This window comes from Boleophthalmus pectinirostris, unplaced genomic scaffold (assembly GCF_026225935.1).
Source record: "Boleophthalmus pectinirostris isolate CB_2022bp ecotype Guang Dong unplaced genomic scaffold, ASM2622593v1 HiC_scaffold_6, whole genome shotgun sequence".
Lineage (NCBI taxonomy): Eukaryota > Metazoa > Chordata > Actinopteri > Gobiiformes > Gobiidae > Boleophthalmus > Boleophthalmus pectinirostris.
The window spans coordinates 39,239,571-39,259,098 of record NW_026571447.1 but is presented as its reverse complement, the minus strand read 5'-3'; the positions used below and the strand labels follow the sequence as shown (position 1 = coordinate 39,259,098).

At 40.9% G+C, this 19,528-nt stretch overlaps 1 protein-coding gene across 1 annotated transcript in view; it reads right to left on the bottom strand.

Moving 5' to 3' along the window:
* znf385d (zinc finger protein 385D) overlaps nucleotides 1-19,528 on the bottom strand; it is a 236,581-nt gene that overhangs the window by 34,724 nt on the left and 182,329 nt on the right. The window contains exon 5 of the mRNA XM_055163922.1: nucleotides 2,107-2,361. Coding sequence (XP_055019897.1) covers nucleotides 2,107-2,361 — 255 coding nt within the window. The remainder of the gene's footprint in view (nucleotides 1-2,106; nucleotides 2,362-19,528) is intronic.

Here is a 19,528-nt window from a genome sequence, read left to right as displayed (position 1 = left end):
GAGGAAGAAGGTGGTGTCACACATGCACAACATTTGAAAAAGGAATGTCGCTGTATTTCTTTTCCCTTTAAAAAAAATCCTCTATACAACCTTTAATATTAGTCCTCACCGCGCAGTTTACTTTTTACATTTCTTTCACAGAATCAGTAAATAATCACTGTTTAATATAGTAAAACTGTTTATAATTTATAGGTGTTTTTGAATTTAAGGATCACTTTTAAAGCTCGTTTAGGTCTTGCACCAAGTTACATTTCAGAACTTTTAACCTCGTTCGAGCCTCCAGCAGCTTTAAATCCTCAGGTCCCTGTGACTGTTCCAGAGTCCAGGCTGCGGATGAAGGTGATTGAGTCTTTTCAGTCCGGACGCCTCGGCTTTGAAACGACCTGCCTGAGGAGATAAGACTCGCACCATCGGCAGTGTCGTACCCGAATGTTCATGTTTTGGGGCGAACGTGAACTGAACTACTGCACTGTATTCCTGCCTGATGAACGAACTGTGAGGGTTCATTCTGGTGCCAGATTTGTTTAGTGTTTCAGATGTAAACCCGGCTCAACACACCATAAAGAGCCGCGATATTCAGAGGAAAAACATTCAATCTGGCAACAACATTAACCACCAGCGTCGCATCGCTGCATGCGTCACCGAAACAAGACAAAACAAAAAAGCAGCAGGAGGCGACTGTAGTAGGAGAAACGAGGACTCATCAGATGAACATTTAAAAGAGCTCAAAGGGAAAAAACTCACATTTATGAGCAAACTTTCCCTGCTGGATTTCAAATTTCAATAATCATTCGCAGCAACAAATTGAAAAAAAAAAACAACAACTATGAACTAGATCATTTTTTGGAACTATGAACAAACTCTTAACTATAAACAATTATAAACTATGAACAAACGAGTTCATTTTGAAATTTGTGAACTGAACTTTGAACTAGTTCATGAAGAAAATGAGTTTTCTCAACACAAACTTATTCTTTCTGTGTGCTATTTTTGTCTTGTTCTTTTTGACTCTGATGACGACTATTGATTAGATAATATAGATTTAATACAAATAAAAAGAACAACGCAAAAAAAACAAATACAAACGCCACAACACAAACGCAAAAAGCCACAACACAATAAAAAAAGCCACAACAAACCAAAAAAAGCCACAACACATTAAAAAAGCCACAACAGAAGTGACCGCGGGACTCTATTTTCCGACGGACCGATCAAGCGGCAAGTGAAGAAGAAGAACTACAACGTGAAAAGTAAAGGAACGGAGAAGTTGGAAACGTAAGTAAAAGTAATTTATTGTTTTATCATTATTCGTTTCACGTTGTAGTTCTTCTTCTTCAGTTGCCGCTTGATCGGTCCGTCGGAAAATAGAGTCCCGCGGTCACTTCCGTTGTGGCTTTTTAACGTGTTGTGGCTTTTTAACGTGTTGCGGCGTTTGCGTTTGTGTTGTGGCGTTTGTATTTGTTGCGGCGTTTGCATTTAAATGTTTGATGGCGTTGTGGTCTTGTGGCGTTTGTATTTGTTGCGGCGTTTGCATTAAAATAAGTCAGTTTGGCTTTGATTTTGTTGTGTTGTGGCTTTTTACTTGTGGCTTAATGTGTTGTGGCTTTTTACGTGTTGTTTTTTGTGTTGTTTTAACGTGTTGTTTTAACGTGTTGTGGCTTTTTAACGTGTTGCGGCGTTTGCGTTGTTGTGGCGTTTGTATTTGTTGCGGCGTTTGCATTAAAATAGAGTCCCGCGTCATTTCCGTTGTGGCTTTTTTTTGGTTTGTTGTGGCTTTTTACTGTGTTGTGGCTTTTTAACATGTTGTGGCTTTTTAACGTGTTGCTGCATTTGCGTTTGTGTTGCGGCGTTTGCATTAAAATAGAGTCCCGCGGTCATTTCCGTTGCGGCTTTTTTTTGGTTTGTTGTGGCTTTTTGTTGTGTTGTCGCATTTGTATTCGTTGCGGCGTTTGCGTTCGTTGTGACCCCTCTCGGCTTCCGTAAGAAGCGGGTGGCGGACCATCTATCAGGAGTTACCCTTGACCGTGACCTTATTCCTAGTCCTCACTCTTAGTTCTTCTTCTTCTTCGTTTGTTTCTCAGTCAGAGTAAACCCCGAGAGCCTCACCGCTGTTGTGCGCGTCGAGTTGGGAGGCGGAGTTGACGGCCACTTTGCAGAGGGAGCAGTAGAGCAGCCGCCGCGCCTTCTCCTCCTCCGTCTCCTTGTCCTCCGGCCCGAGCTCGGCCTCGGCTCCCGGCTCCTGCTCCGGCTCCGAGGCGGCGTCCGTCAGGAGGAGGGGCGGCTCCGGGTCGGGTCGGCACACGGGCCCCGGGGCCAGCGCTGCGGGGGCCAACACGGAGAGGCCCGGCGCCGGAGAAACGTCTGGAGAGAAAAGAGAACAGCTGATCAGTTATGGTGAAAATGACCACGATTACTTGACTCATAATTGAAATTACAATTATTTTAAAAATGATAAACCTGTTGAGAAAGTATAAACCTAATTAGGGCTGAGCAAAAAATCTAAAAAAATCTAAACTTTTGTAGCTCTCGATGATAAGACAAGAGCATTTTTGACAAGTTTCTGTGTCAGTAAGAAGCCGGACTTTTGACTCCACACGCTTTTAGGCTTAATATATTGTACTTTTTAATCCAATCCACTTTATTTCTGTCGCACATTTCACAAACAAACAGTTTCCAAAAAGTTTCCAAAGTGCTGCACAAATACATAATAATAACAACAGTATTAAAATGATCAAATAAACTACTAAAATAATACTAGTCTTAAAACAATAAAACCAGACAAATTTAATAAAACCAGTAAAATAAAATAAAAACAAAATCATAGAATAGAAATAAATAAACCAATAAATAAATTAAATCAATAAAACCAATAAAAACAAATCAAAAACACAGAGGAGCACACAACTCACGCGGTGTTAAAAGCCAGAGAATAAAAGTGGGTCTTAAGACGAGACTTAAAACTCTCCACGATAAATTGAATGTGGATTATCGGCTCTGTTCACGTTTACGTCACAAACCGGGAAGACGGTTGGAAACACGCGATGACAACGTCCGGTGTAGTTCCCGACGCTGGGCTCACCGACCGACCGTGACCAAACCCACTGAAGGAAACGTGATCGGCGGTAAAATGAAGACTGTTTGGAATCATCTGGAATTTGGCGCCTCGTCTCTTCTAATCGCATGAACCCAGAACACTACAGTGACATGGAGATGTAGAAAACTGGAACATTTTCTCATTTTTCCTACATTTTCAGACTTACTACCATGAACATCACATGTTTCCAAACGTCTTCCTGATCTGTGATGTACGACGGAGAATAAGGGTCAGATAAAAAAAAAAAAAAACTTGCTGGCGCTACGAGAATAAAGTCGTAACATTTTGACATTAAAGTCGTAATATTATGAGAATAAAGTTGTAATTTTACGAGAATAAAGTCATAAATTTACAAGAATAAAGTCGTACTTTTATGAGAATAAAGTCGTAGTCAAAATAAAGTCATAATATTATGAGAATATCAGCTGCTCGGAAAGTCTGAACCGAGTGGAGAATGGAGAATTTGGAGCATTTTCTAAAGGAGAAAAATCTGTGTATCAATCGTTCATTCGACTGAATCAGGACTAAATCAAGTCTGGAACCAAACCAGAAAGACCAGGATTGAGACCGGAACCAGACCAGGACTGAAAACGGTTTAATCCTAGTTTAGTCCTGGTTTAAGTCACGGAAATGGGAAATAGCGTTTACGTGACTTTAAAATTTGAACCAGGACTGAACCAGGACTGATAACCAGGACTGATGAACCAGGACTGAACCAGGACTGAACCAGGACTGAACCAGGACGGACTGAACCAGGACTGAACCAGGACTGAACCAGGACTGAACCAGGACTAAACCAGGACTGAACCAGGACTAAACCAGGACTGAACCAGGACTAAACCAGGACTGAACAGGACTAAACCAGGACTGAACCAGGACTAAACCGTTTTCAGTTCTTGTCTGATCCCTGGTCTCAGTCTTGGTCCCTGACTCAGTCCTTGTCTAAGTTCTGGTCTCAGTCCCGGTCTGGTCTCGGACCTCGTTTAGTCCTGGTTTAGTCCTGGTTCAGTCCTGGTTCAGTCCGGAGGCGCAAATAATGAAGAAAATTGTTGTTTGTTTTCTTATTTTTAGTTTTATATTGAAAAACAAGGTTCTTCTTCTGCCGCATTTTTCACTTTGACTTTGATTTTATTACGATTCTCATTATAACTTTATTCTCATAATATTACGACTTTATTTTAACTTCGACTTTATTCTCGTAAAATTACGACTTTTTCTGGCTTCGACTTTATTCTCATAATATTACGACTTTAATGTCGAAATGTTACGACTTTATTCTCGTAGCACCAGCATTTTTTTTTTTTATCTGACCTTTATACTCCGTCGTAGTGATGTAAGCGTGAATAGAAAAAAAACAACAACTACAGTGATCCTGACACCCGGCTCTTTATTTCTATCTCTGCTTTCAATAAGACAGACGAAAATGGTAAAACCGACATGTCAAACTCAGGCCTGAGGGTCAAATTTGGCCCGCGATGTAATTATATTTGGCCTGTGAGATCATATGAAATCTGTATTAGAGCTGCCGCCGCACACAGAGACTATAGAGACATTATTTATTTAAAATATTGTTATTATTTTATATTCTGTTTGTTCTGGATTCAATGTTTAAGCAAAACTATGATTAAACATTTATTTTAATAAGAAAAGGTTTAACATTACAGATCTCGAAAGAAGAGAAAACATGCAGATGTTGTTCAAATTCTGCAATAAATATTTAAATTGGCCCACGACTTCCTAGTTTTTGATTTTGGCCTCTGTGAATTTGAGTTTGACACTGCTGTGGTAAATGGTCACATCAGCGCTTTTCCACCTTCAAGGCACTCAAAGCGTCTTACACCAGTGGACGCAGACACTTTGAGCGAGGTGGGTTAAGTGTCTTGCCCGAGGACACAATGACAGCTGGAACGGCACTGCCAAACTGTGGAACATTCAATCTAATCGCTCAACCAAAGATGTTTACGTCCAGAGCGGGATTCAAACCGCAAACACTCTCCCAACTCGGGGTGTGCAAAAATATCAAAATATCAATATATCGTATCGTTTAATGTGAAGATACAGTATTGATATTGTGTCCTGCTGTATCAATATATCGGCAAGAGTATTTATTGGTGTATTTTACTAAATTATTTTGTTACAGGTACAGTTTTGTTGTTTGTTTAGAGGAAGGAATTTTTTTTTAAATGCGACACATTTGACATTTTCACTGTTTTGACGATTAAAACGTTTGTGTTTCATTTTCACTTTGCACAAGAAGAAGTGGTTTAAAGGTTGTATGGAGGATTTTTTTTTTGTTTCAAATTGTCAATGAAAGTTTAAAATACCATTACAGAGATGCAGCAGCCTTGTAATTATGATGACAAAAAAAAAAAAAAAAGAATAAAAATCTATCAACTGTGGACGTAGTGAAGCCAGATAAACATCAGCCAATAGATAAAAAGGCTCCCTCATTTTCTATTGGCTCTTAGGTTGTCAATCTAACTCAATACGTTTCTAGGGTAACTATGCAGCGGTTCTTAGAGGCTTTTTCTAATTGTAGCTTCCTTGCAGTTCGCACAAAGTTTGTTGCGATGTCAGATGAGACTCCACGACCAGTTCACCGCAAAAGAAAGTCAGTTTTTGAGGTCGCTGAAAGAAGAAGAGAAGGGGAAAAGGAGCAAGGACAAACTGAGGTGATTCTTGGAGATTCCTTTCAGAGATTGCGCGAATGAAGCAGACGAAGGGTCTAAAAACTGAGGTGTCGGTCTCTAAATTATTTGTAGAGGGACCTGTGGAGGAGGAAGGTGGTGTCATGCATGCATTCCCTTAAAAATCCTCTATACAACCTTTAACAAAGACTTTTAGTATCACAGCCACGATTTTACCATTATTTTTTATTGAACCGCATTGAATCGATTTGAAATATATCGTGTCAAATCGAACGTGCACATCGGTTTGTATCGTATCGGCAACTTCCAGCTCTACAACCAACTGAGTTACTGTCGCCCCAAAAGAGACGTAACAAAAACAAATCAAAATTAAGATGGAGGAAAAAGCTGTAATTCTTTGATTTTTTTTTTTTTCTCTCCTATCGCCCGGCCCAAACCTAACTCATTATTGTTTTGTTATCGTCTTTTGTGGCTTTGCTCAGGTTGTGGCACAGACCCGGAGCACAAATTCTGAACAGACGGTAGTTGTATTTTTGATTGCGACACTTTTATGATTGATGGGAAACGATGGAAACGCCAATTAGAAGTGCCCGGCCCCGGACATAAGGACATCAGTTACGCAATTACACACTTTTATATTCACTTTGGTGCTTTTGAGATTTGATTTCCAGAGGGTACTTCGTGACGAAACTCGATAAAATAAACGGCCTCTCAGTACAAGAGCAGGTTGTTGGATAAAATTGTGCATGTTTTTCTTTCAGTTTGAAGTTTGGGTTTTAAAAAGGTGCACTGTGTAACATTTTTTGTGGAGAGGATCTTCTTCATCTTCATCTCGTCTCCTTGGAGATTTTAATGCTTTGTCTACGGTCCGGCCTTAAATTTTTATCGCTCAGTAACACCTTGAAAAATACACTTAAACTTAAAGGTGCATTGTGCAATTTGACGGGCTGATGCTGTTGCTTTGTCTGGAATGTTCCGCAGTACGGCTTTAAACCTTTCTATCTTCATGGAGACCAAACTGGAGCAAGTTACAGGTCAGATCTGTGGAGAGGCGACCCCACTCGCAGTCAGAATGTTTGTTTTTTGAGGTATTTTTGAGCTATAAAACCACCTGTGATTGAATAAATGTAAAGTAGAGCTGTTTTAAAGTCACACTGTGGGACTTTCCAGGCAGAGCAGTGACGTATCCATAGAAACAAGCACAGTACGGACTCCCAACCGAAAAGTTACACAGTGCATCTCTCCACACCTTTTGTATAGAGCTTTTTTTGGACACTTAAAGATGCTACAAACAAATAAGAAGAAGAAAGTAGAAAGTAGTAAGAAGTCGAAAAGGAGGAAATGCCGGGTTTGAACAGGTGAGTTTTTAGAAGTGATTTGAATTTTTGCAGTGAGTCCGAGTTGCAAATGAACAAATGGGATGAACAAATGTACAAACGGCCGCAACAAATACAAACGCCGCAACAAATACAAACGCAACAAATTAACAAATACAAACGCCGCAACAAATCGCAACAAATACAAACGCAACAAATACAAAACAAATACAAACGCCGCAACAAATACAAACAACAAATGCAACAAATGCAACAAATACAAACGCCGCAAAACAAATACAAACGCCGCAACAAATACAAACGCCGCAACAAATACAAACGCCGCAACAAATACAAACGCCGCAACAAATACAAACGCCGCAACAAATACAACGCAACAAATACAAACGCCGCAACAAATACAAACGCCGCAACAAATACAAACGCCGCAACAAATACAAACGCCGCAACAAATAAACGCAACAAATACAAACGCCGCAACAAATACAAACGCCGCAACAAATACAAACGCCGCAACAAATACAAACGCCATAACAAATACAAACGCCGCAACAAATACAAACGCCGCAACAAATACAAACAAATACAAACGCCGCAACAAATAACAAAACAACAAATACAAACGCCGCAACAAATACAAACGCCGCAAACAAATACAAACAACAAATAACAAATACAAACGCCGCAACAAATACAATAACAAATACAAACGCCGCAACAAATACAAACGCAACAAATACAAACGCCGCAACAAATACAAACGCCCAACAAATACAAAACAAATAACAAATAACAAATAACAAATAACAAATACAAACGCCGCAACAAATACAAACGCCGCAACAAATACAAACGCCGCAACAAATACAAACGTAACAAATACAAACGAACAAATACAAACAACAAATACAAACGCCGCAACAAATACAAACGCCGCAACAAATACAAACGCCACAACAACAAATAACAAAACAAACGCAAATAACAAATACAAATAACAAATAACAAATACAAACAACAAATACAAACGCCGCAACAAATACAACAAAACAAATAACAAATACAAACGCCGCAACAAATACAAATCAACAAATACAAACGCCGCAACAAATACAAACGCAACAAATACAAACGCCGCAACAAATACAAACGCATACAAATAACAAATAACAAATAACAAATAACAAATACAAACGCAACAAATACAAACGCAACAAATACAAACGCCGCAACAAATACAAACGCCGACAACCAACAAATACAAACGCCGCAACAAATACAAAAAACAAACGCCGCAACAAATACAAACGCAACAAATACAAACGCAATAACAAATACAAACGCCGCAACAAATACAAACGCCGCAACAAATACAAAACAACAAATACAAACGCCGCAACAAATACAAACGCCGCAACAAATACAAACGCCATAACAAATACAAACGCCGCAACAAATACAAACGCCGCAACACAAACGCAAATGCTGCAACACATTAAAAAGCCACAACACATTAAAAAGCCACAACGGAAGTGACTGTGGGACTCTATGTTCCGACGGACCGATCAAGCGGCAAGTGAAGAAGAAGAGGAACTACAACGTGACTAGTAAAGGAACGGAGAAGTTGGAAACGTAAGTAAAAGTAATTTATTGTTTTATCATTATTCGTTTCACGTTGTAGTTCTTCTTCTTCACTTGCCGCTTGATCGGTCCGTCGGAAAATAGAGTCCCGCGGTCACTTCCGTTGTGGCTTTTTTTGGTTTGTTGTGGCTTTTTGTTGTGTTGTCGCATTTGTATTTGTTGCGGCGTTTGCGTTTGCTGTGACCCCTCTCGGCTTCCGTATGAGGAGGTTGGCGTGGACTGATCTGAGGCGACGGGTGGGACGGTGCAGACGGAGGAGGTCGGTGAGATGGGGAGGGGCCGGGTTATGGAGGGACTTGGAGGTGATGAGGAGGACCTTGGAGGAGGACAGTGTTGTACCTGTTCATATTTTCGGCGAAGGTGAACTGAACGCTCTGTGTCATTGTGTCACTGCCTGATGAACGAACTGTGAACATGTTCATTCTGGAGTCTGTGAACGGCGTGCGCTTCTTTTTAACTTTGTTCAATAGAGGCCAGATTTCTTTAGAGTTCTAAGCGAAAACCCGGAGAATCACACCGTTAAGAGCCCGCAATATTTAACAGAAAACATTCAATCTGGCAACAACACGAGGCACCAGCGTCACGTCACCGCGTGCGTCATCGAAACAAGTAAAAACAAAAAAGCAGCAGGAGGCGCCTGAATCATGAGCAACAAGGATTTATTTTATTATTTAAAAGTGTCAAGGAGCTGAGGAAGAGAAGAACCTCACATTTTTGAGCAAACTTTGCCTGTCAGCTTTCAAAACGAAAATCTGCACTTCAGTCACATCAACAGCAAACTTAAAACGACACATTAAACTGAAGCACCAGGCGAAACTTTCAAGGTTTATGAAAACACGTACGAAATCAAAATACAGTCAAAACAAATCCACAACCCAAATCCCACTGACAGTGACGAGGCTCCGTCTCTCAGCTGCAGCTGGAACCTGGAGCTGCAGTAGATTGTACGAGACCTGCAGCTTTTAAGAATTCAGACTTTGACATGAAGATGAAATCTAACACATAGTTTCATTGTTAAAACTGATAAAACACTTGCTGTCTGTGGTTCTATTTGGGCTTTGGCAACGATACTGAAAAATAATCACTCACAGCGACATATTGGGGAAAAAAGAACGATGAACTAGATTTTTGGAACTACGAATGAACTATTAACTATAAACAATTATGAACTTTGTGAACTGAACTTTGAACTAGTTCATGTAGAACAGGGGTGTCCAAACTTTGTTCATCAAGGGCCACAGATCTAAACACAGACAAAGCAGTGGGCCAATCGACGGCCGTAGATTGGGGCTCAATACAGTGAATAATTGAAATATGTGCAGGTTTAACATGTTAGAATGAACCATCAGTCTTTATTCATGCAAAGATCCTTAAAAACACACACTAAATATTCAATATCGGCTTTATCAAGGTAGATGTTCAAAAAAACTTGGAGTAAAAAGTTAATTTTTAATTGATGCAAGGTCATTTGGACCAATTCACCTGGAAGTTCTAGCCTGATTCACTTTGTAGAAACCGTCTGACCTCGCAGACAGGTTAGGATTCGTTTGCTCAACGAAATGTGGGTACTTTTTTATTTAAAAGTGAAAAAATATCTGATGAAGGCTTTTACTGCTGAAACGTTATTTTAAAAATAAATAAGCTTTTGGACATCGGCCATCTGAGTGTGCTATGAATTCTTTCACTTTTGTCTGGCTGTTCCTTGCATTTGCACCTCTACAAGAATTTTGGTGTGTGTTTTCTGCTACTTTTTTATTTAACCAATCACTGCTATTTGGTCGTGACATAAGTAATGCGCCAAATCCCGTAGGAAGAAGGACAATAACGTCTTTCCCCTTGATAAAATTCACCAAACATTCTCTTTGTTCCAGCTTTAAATCCTCGATCTCGGGAATCGTTGACAACACAGAATGTCTGTCTCTTCTCTGATTGGCTGGTGCCCGAACTCGCATTTCCGTTTTTTTTTTTTTTGCGAACCGTCTAGTGTTTTCTGATTCCTGATCTAGTCGCTGGAGAGAAATGAAATTGAGCGGAGGCACTAGGCGGCGCCAGCCTGGCTACTGGAAGAAAAATTTGACCCACGAGCCATAGTTTGGACATGCCTGGTGTAGAAAATGAACTTGGAACACTGACGGTGAATCTGTCTTCATGGAGAAAAGCTTTTGGCAGATCCTCCACTAAAAAGATTGGACAACAGCACAGCGGAGAAACGGATAAAAAAAAGAAACCATGAGAGAAAAGTTTCAAAGCTGGACATCTGGACAAATCGTTTTCAGTTCCTCGTTGAAATAAAATTGAAAAATCTGAACTGCTCTTGTGCCGTAGTGAAGCATCGTCCCACTGTAACCCGCCCCCCCCCCCGCCTCCGCTGCTCCTCTGGTATTTTTGGAAAACGCGTCGCGAGGAGGATCGATATAAACTCCGCTAAAACAACAGAGCGGAGTTACGGAGGGCTGGGGCCACTCTGAGAAAACAAAATGTCCTCCTCCTCCTCGTCGTCGTCGTTGTCGTCAGGCGGCGGCGGAGACCCGGTCCGTCTGCTCCGCCGTCTGCTGCACACAATCAATAGTGCATTATGTCGGCGTGTTGTGGAGAGAGATTAGATGTGGTTCTGGGGCCTCACCTGTGGCCCCTCGCCGACCGGAGACACCGAGAGACCGAGAGACCGGGCCGAGTCCACACACACACACACACACACACACACACACACACACACACACACACACACACACACACACACACACACACACACGGACGCCAAAATAATGCATCGTGTTATTACGGCGCTCGAGAGAAAGTAATGGGACCAGATGAAACGCGCGACAATGCAGCGGCTCTCAAAATGTGTTGTGACCGGTCGTCTTCAGTTCAGTGACTTTTATGAACTTAAACTTAACTTAAATAATATCACAACATCTAGAGATTCACCGATCCAGCTTTTTCAGTTCAGATACCGATTCCGATACCACGGCTTTAAGTATCTGGCTGATGTATCGAGATATCGCCACACTGCAAAAAACTAAAATCTAGCCAAGTTAAAATGACTTGAATTAAGAAAGTTTCATCATGATTTGAGTAAATTTCACTTCAGAAGTAAAAATATCTCTCAGTGGAATAAGATTTTTTGTACTTAAAATATGAAAATACATCGTGCTGCACTTAAAAAAAGAAAAACAACTACTTTTTGCTCTTAAAATTAAAAAAACAAAACAAAATCAAATATTGCTTGAATTGATTGGTGGATCATTTTACTGTTGAAGTTAAATCGACTCAAATTAAGTAAAACATTTTTAATTTAAGTCATGTTAACTTGGCTAGATATTGTTTTTTTTTCAGTGCAAGAGTATTTTTTGGTAGCCAGGCCAGCGGCACCTAGTGCCTCCGCTCAATTTAATTTCTCTTCAGCGACTAGATCAGGAATCAGAAAACACTAGACGGTTTGCAAAAACCTTGGAAGTGTGAGTTCGGGCACCAGCCAATCAGAGAAGAGACAGACATTCTGTGTTGTCAACGAGTCCAGAGATCGAGGATTTAAAGCCGAAACAAAGAGAATGTTTGGTGAATTTTATCAAGGGGAAAGACGTTATTGTCCTTCTTCCTACAGGATTTGGGAAAAGCTTAATATACCATTACATACGTCACGACCAAACAGCAGCGATTGGGTAAATAAAAGTACCTGCCTACTGTCAAACGGTTTCTACGAAGTGAAACCAGCTGATGAATCAGGCTAGATTCCGATACCAAGGCTTTAAGTATCTGTAGACACCAATGCAAAAAAGAGATTTTATTTTGCTAAAAACAATAAAGTACCATTAAGTAACTGGACCAACTATGACCAGTAAATAGTCTTACATCAAACCTGGGTATTGTCCACAACATGTGGCCTGGTTCAGTCCTGTTTTAGTCCTTGTTCAGTTCTGGTTTAGTCCTGGTTCAGGCCGGCATTTCAGTTTAAGTGACGTAAACGGGAAACAGCGTTTTTTTCCATTATTCATTTAAACACAAAATCGAAAAATAAAAAAAAACTAATTGTTATCTGTTTTTTCATTTTGGTTTTGGAGACAAATAATGAAGAAAACTTGTTCTTTTCTGTTATATATTGAAAAATGAATGAATGAATGACACATGGATTTTCTCAAGACCCATGACAAGAAAAGTCGGCTAATCAAATAAAATCAAATCAAACTTTATTTATAAAGCACTTTTCATACAAAAATGTAACACAAAGTGCTTTACAGAGATTAAAAACAATCCCATATTTCCAACCACCAACCCAACCCCCACAGCTGCCCAACAACACAGACACACAAACACACACAAACCTGCTAAAATACATAAAACGACACATAGTAAAATGTGAGGCTGAATACAGGCGAACCAGTTGAGAAAACATCATCAGAGGAGCTTCTACACCAGGAGCAGAGAGACGTCCACCACCACCAGGAACCACCACAGGAGCCAGGGGAGAGATGAAGCCCAAGCACCAACTCTCCACCAGGAGCCCACGGGACAGAACCCGACAGCCACAGCCGACCTCTGCTCCTGATGCAGAGGCTCCTACAGAGGAAACACTGGAAATCCTAAAAATAAGCCTAAACTAAATAAATATAATTAAAATGTGTACAGTAGAAACAAGTAAAAAATATATTTCATTCAAAAGCTAAGCTAAAAAGCCTACTCTCAAAAACATGAACCTTCTCTGCAGCCCTGAGCTCCTCCGGCTGCAGTTCCATAGACGAGGGCCATAATCCACCACTGTCATATTCTTGTGAAACAGCATTTTAAGTTTTGAAAACCTGATAATGTCTGCAAATATTTGTCTGCTGTTTAAGATCATTCATGATACTTCTGCTCCTCCTCCGCCTCTAAAACATTTTGTTTCTCTGAGCTCTGAAACCATCTCCTGAACCGCTCGATCCAGCGTGTGAGCGCAGGACCCACAAACGCAAAACAGAATTTGGAAACTCAGCCTTTTCGTGCGCGGTCCGTCCGTCAGTGGAACGTGTTCACCAACAGAGCCGATCACGTCGAGCCAAACAGTTTCAAACCGAACCTGAAGAGAGTCTGAAGAGAGTCTGATGATCTGAAGTGACTGGACTGAACGATGATTTTAAGGTGCTGAGAAAAGTGGGTGTGAATGAAGATACAGACATTCTCTTTGTACGTTTGATTTTATGAACCAGCCCGGGGACGACAGGTGGAAATGGAGCTTGTGCACGGTCCCTGTCTCATTAAATAAATAAACTAAATTCAAACTAATTGAAAACACTGATAATGTCCCTCTCCAGACCTTTAACTCTTTGATAAACATATTAACTAACAAATGTCGTCTCCGTTCTCGCCCCGTGGCCTCAGACCCTCCTCCCCGTCGTGTTTGTGTCCTCAGAAACCATCACAGCTCCAAGGTCCGTGAAGGTCGGGTGATTGAAGTGTAGATTGGCCGCTCGGCTCTGACCTTACCCCCTCGCCCCGGCCCCCACCCCGGCCCTCGCCCCGGCCCCCGTCCCGGCCCTCGCGTAAGGACTCATTCCGCTCTCATTAATGGAGCTAATGACTGTGATCAATCTGCAGGGATGTGGGCGAGCGAGCAGCACACACACAGGTGAAGGAGGGAGAGAGGGAGGACAAAGTGGTGGACAAAGTTAAACCAAAGTGAAACAGTCAGCGGAGAGTCTGACTGCGCCGTGAATCCGAACAGACAGCCGCATTTAGCGAGAAAAGACGAAAGATTTCACCAAAACATCGTTAAAGAGCCAATATTACACTTTCTTCTGATCTACGGCATTAACAGACGTGTGCAAAAATATAAAAATATTAATATATCATGTTGTTTAATGTGATTATACTGTATTGATATGCAGTGTTGTGCATGAACGATTTCAAAAGAACTTTGAACACATTTGTAAATCAAGAACTTGAATGCGAATTTGTTCAAATTGATGTGAGATGAACGACGTACGTCACTGTTGGGGGGTCAATTAAATGTCAGAATTTGTTTCAGGCTTCAGTCCCGGTCTCGGTCTTGGTCTGGTTCCAGTCTAGTCCCGGACCGTGTTCTGCGTTCTGACGTATGTTTTTTTAGTGTGGTTCTCCAGCTGCACTAAGGTTGACCAGCAGACACTCCAGCAGGTGGTGAAAGCAGCCGGTAGAAATCAGCACCATCTACTCCACTCGCCGTCTGAGAAGAGCACAACATCCTGCGGGACCAACATCCCCCTGCCCACCACCACCTGCTGCCCTCAGGGAGAAGGTCCAGGTCCATACGGGCCAGAACATCTGTATCCACAGGCTGTGAGGCTCCTGAACTCTCGCCGGGTCCTGGCCGGGTCCTGGCCGGGTCCTGGCCGGGTCCTGGCCGGGTCCTGGCCGGGTCCCCGAGGTGGACGCAGAAAACAATTAAGGTCCAGAACATTGTGTCAGATCTGGTTTCTCCCTCGTCCCTGTCACTGCTGATTGAAACCTGAACTACTACTACTACTACTACTACTACTACTACTACTACTACTACTACTACTACTACTACTACTACTACTACTACTACTACTACTACTACTACTACTACTACTACTACTACTACTACTACTACTACTACTACTACTACTACTACTACTACTACTACTACTACTACTACTACAACTACACTACTACTACTACTACTACTACTACTACTACTACTACTACTACTACTACTACTACTACTACTACTACTACTACTACTACTACACTACTACTACTACTACTACTACTACTACAACTACTACTACTACTACTACTACTACTACTACTACTACTACTACTACAACTACAACTACAACTACTACTACTACTACTACTACTACTACAACTACAACTACTACTACTACTACTACTACTACTACTACTACTACTACTACTACTACTACAACTACTACTACTAACTACTACAACTACTACTACTAACTACTACTACTACTACTACTACTACTACTACTACTACTACTACTACTACTACTACAACTACTACAACTACAACTACTACTACTACTACAACTACAAACTACTACTACTACAACTACAACACTACTACTACTACTACTACTACAACAACTACTACTACTACTACAACAACTACTACAACTACTACTACTACTACAACAACTACTACTACTACTAACAGTAATAATAATGCATCAGTTTTATACAGTGCTTTTCTGGACACTCAAAGACTGTTTACAGATCATTATTTATTCTCCCTCCTTTCGTAGCCACAGCTGCCCCGGGGCAGACTGATGAAATCGAGGCTGCCAATCTGCGCCATCGGTCCCTCTGACCAACACCAACACACACACACACACACACACACACACCGCTTTCATACTTGGCGATGTGGGTGAAGTGTCGAGCTTCTGAGTTCAGACGGGATGAGGCTTTGACAAACCGGCTGCACTGTGGAACATTCTGCAGAGCAACGACGTCTCCATAGAAACAAAAAAAGTTACACAATCCACCTTTAACTCTTGATATCTCTTCACAATATCAGATCTTTTCTTGCTGTCACTTTTCACACTTTTCTGTTGCTTTTTAGTTTTTGAAATATTAATTATAGACACAAAACAACGAGCAAAGACTGTGACAGGGACAAAGTCTGGGCTCGAACTAGTTTCACTTACTACACTGACTTGGTTTCCTTTGACTCGTGATGTAACTGCTACTCCACGAGCTCCTCAGGTCATAACAAACTCCCAGAGCTTTTAGTGCGGAGTGGGTTTCTCGGCTTACATAATAAAGCGTAAGTGGTGTCGCGCTGGGTAATGTGACAAGACTGAAGTGAATGTGCCAAGGGGGATTTGAACCGCGGTCGTCGGAGTTCACGTCCAGAGATGTCGTCACGCAGACACTCGCGTATAAATAGAACGAACGAATGAATGGAGATATTTTAAACACGTAAACTGTAAAACTGAAGTCATGTCGCAAACAATAACATCACAAGAGCGGTCACAAACACAGTGATCGATGTTATACAAAGGCCACAGAGCTGAGAGAATTAAATACAATCAATTCTTTTAGCCTCATAATCGAGCAGAGAACTGGACCCTCTTCCTGTTATTGTATTTTTCGGACTATAAATCGCACTGGATTATAAAGCACAATATAAATAATGTTGAAATCTCTCGTCTGTTTTCATACATAAGGAGCATTAAACAAAACAAACATCCAGGTGTCCTCGATTCATCGATAAATGTGGCTTGTGAATGTGAATGATTTAAGGTTGTTTTTTTATTTCTTAAGAAAGACGACTCAAATATACATTGAGTAATAATGTGTTTAATGCAGCTTTGAGCACATTTCTTTACGTTTTACAGAAACTAAACTTAAAACCACATGACTCATTTGCATAAACTATAAGCGCTGAAAAAAACAGCTCGCTCCTTGTGCTCTGATGCCTCAGCTTCTGACAGACTAAGGTCACGGTTACACTGAAAAGAATCACCATATCGGAAACAATTTGCATCCAGACGTGTCATTTCTGTGTCTGTAAGTCTTCCCTATCCACACAGCTTTGAGCACATTTAAGCCAATGATGTTAATTTTGTCTTCTTATATACTTTAACTTCTTAGGTTCTTTTTAAAGACAGTGCAGTAAAGTGTATTTACCTTGTTGACATGTTTCGGCTGCTGCTGCATCTTCAGAACTGTCACCGGTGTTGGTGGTGACGTGTCGTATATCAGCAACTTGTTGTTTTCCGATCCAATGATCCGAGCCCCGTCCCAATCCATAATGTGGTTTTCACATTATGGATTGGGACGGGGCTCGGATCATTGGATCGGAATCATTGGATTGGAAAACAACAAGTTCAAACGCTGGATCAAGGAGGCCATTGAAATCAGAAAACGAGGCACGGACAGCATTAACCGTGATGACGGAGCGTTCCTCCTTTCACACACCTGGGACACCCTCCTCCAGAGACACCGGGCGACGGGAGGCGTGGTCAGTCTGAGCGACCTGCCAGGTCCATCAGGCTGACCACGCCCACAGGAAGTAACAACAGCTGATATACAACACGTCAACACCAACACCGGTGACAGTTCTGAAGATGGCTTGCAGCAGCCGAAACATGTCAACAAGGTAAATACACTTTACTGCATTGTCTTTAAAAAGAAACCTAAGAAGTTTGAGCACATTTGTTTACATTTTACAGAAACGAAACTTAAAACCACATGGCTCATTTGCATAAACTGAGCGCTTCAGCTTCTGCCGGATTAAAGAACACAACTCAGTGGAATATGAGTGTTCTTTCTGTGACAGAGGGGTGTTCTGCTGATGGTGAGTCAGTTCTGTGTTTCTGTCATGTCGGAGATGGTTCATGTGAAACTTTTCAGAGATTATACATCTGCAGGTCGTACACACAGACACACGTTTATATGAATGGACATATGTTCTTGCCTTTTAGTGTTTTGTTGGTGAATTACTTCGTGGCATATAAACCTTCATCAGAGTATCAGTGTTTTCAGGCGTCCACACGCTGCCGGATCAGATCTGTACGAACATGAATTCGTGGGAGCTGGAGGCACCAGATCGTTCTGTTTCTGGAGCCATTTTCAATTGGATTAGTGCGAACGAACACTGCATCCACAACAAAAATGACTCGAATACGAACTAGTGTGGATGGGGTTTAAAGGGCACGACTCAGTGGAACATGTGTTTCTGTGTCATACTAAAACATTCAGACAGATTTTTGAGCGCTGTGTACCACACAAAATCGGTTCAAGGTCAATAAAGACAACCAGAATTAATACATAAGTCGCACTGTCGATTTGTGAGAAAATTAAAGGATTTCTAAGTGCTCCTTATAGTCTGAAAAATGCGGTAATTTATTTTAGAGGGGGCCCATGTGAGGCTACTTGCTCCAGGTCCCCAAATTTCTGTTGACGGACATGCTCATAACATAATTCATAATAAAAGACATTTTTCAATACTTTTGGAAAAAATTAAATGTAAAATAAAATAAAAAAAATAAATAAAATAAATGATTTGGCCAGTAATGCTACAAGGCTCCCAATTTTTTTTATTACATTTTTTTTTTTTAATTTTAGTTAATTTGTTTTACTGTAAGAGCACCCGCTACCGTCTAAATTTCTCGATAGTTATGATTACACTAATAGAAATACATAAATAAATAAAGGACAACACTTTTTTTTGTTGTTAAATGAAGGTTTAAAATGTCAAAAAAAATTCCTTCTTCGAGCATGACTTTTCCCTGAATTTTCTGTGTTGATTTTCGGTTTAAAACTCACCACAACTCCCTGCATTTTTTTTTTTTTCTCCACAGAAGTCCCACTTAACTGATGTAAAACCACGATAAATATTCACCGCAGGTACAATCACCAAATCAAGTCATAAATAGAAAAAAAAACGACCTAAAATCCTGCCGCGTGCACTTTTAGCTAAAGGTCTGGGGTCTTTGTTGGCGCCCCCTGCTGTGAGGCTCCGGGCCGCCGGATCAGACGCTTCTGGTCCGGCGTAATCCAATCAAAGTCAGATTAGCGGTAAAATTAACATTTCCCAATAAAAGTGCGTTCTGATGCGTTGTGTTCAAACAGACCAACTTATCTCACGCTCCCAGAAGACTCGACGGCGGTGACGGTTCAAAGTGCTGCTCTTTAGATCTTATCCGAATAATTAATCTTTGCATAATTCAGATTCAAAACTTGTGTAATTTTTCCATTTGTCTCCATGGAGATGTTACTTTTAACTTGTTTTATGTGGTTTTATTGCTCAAAAATACGGTTTAAATATATACTGTGTGAATTCCTATAGTAAATGGGCT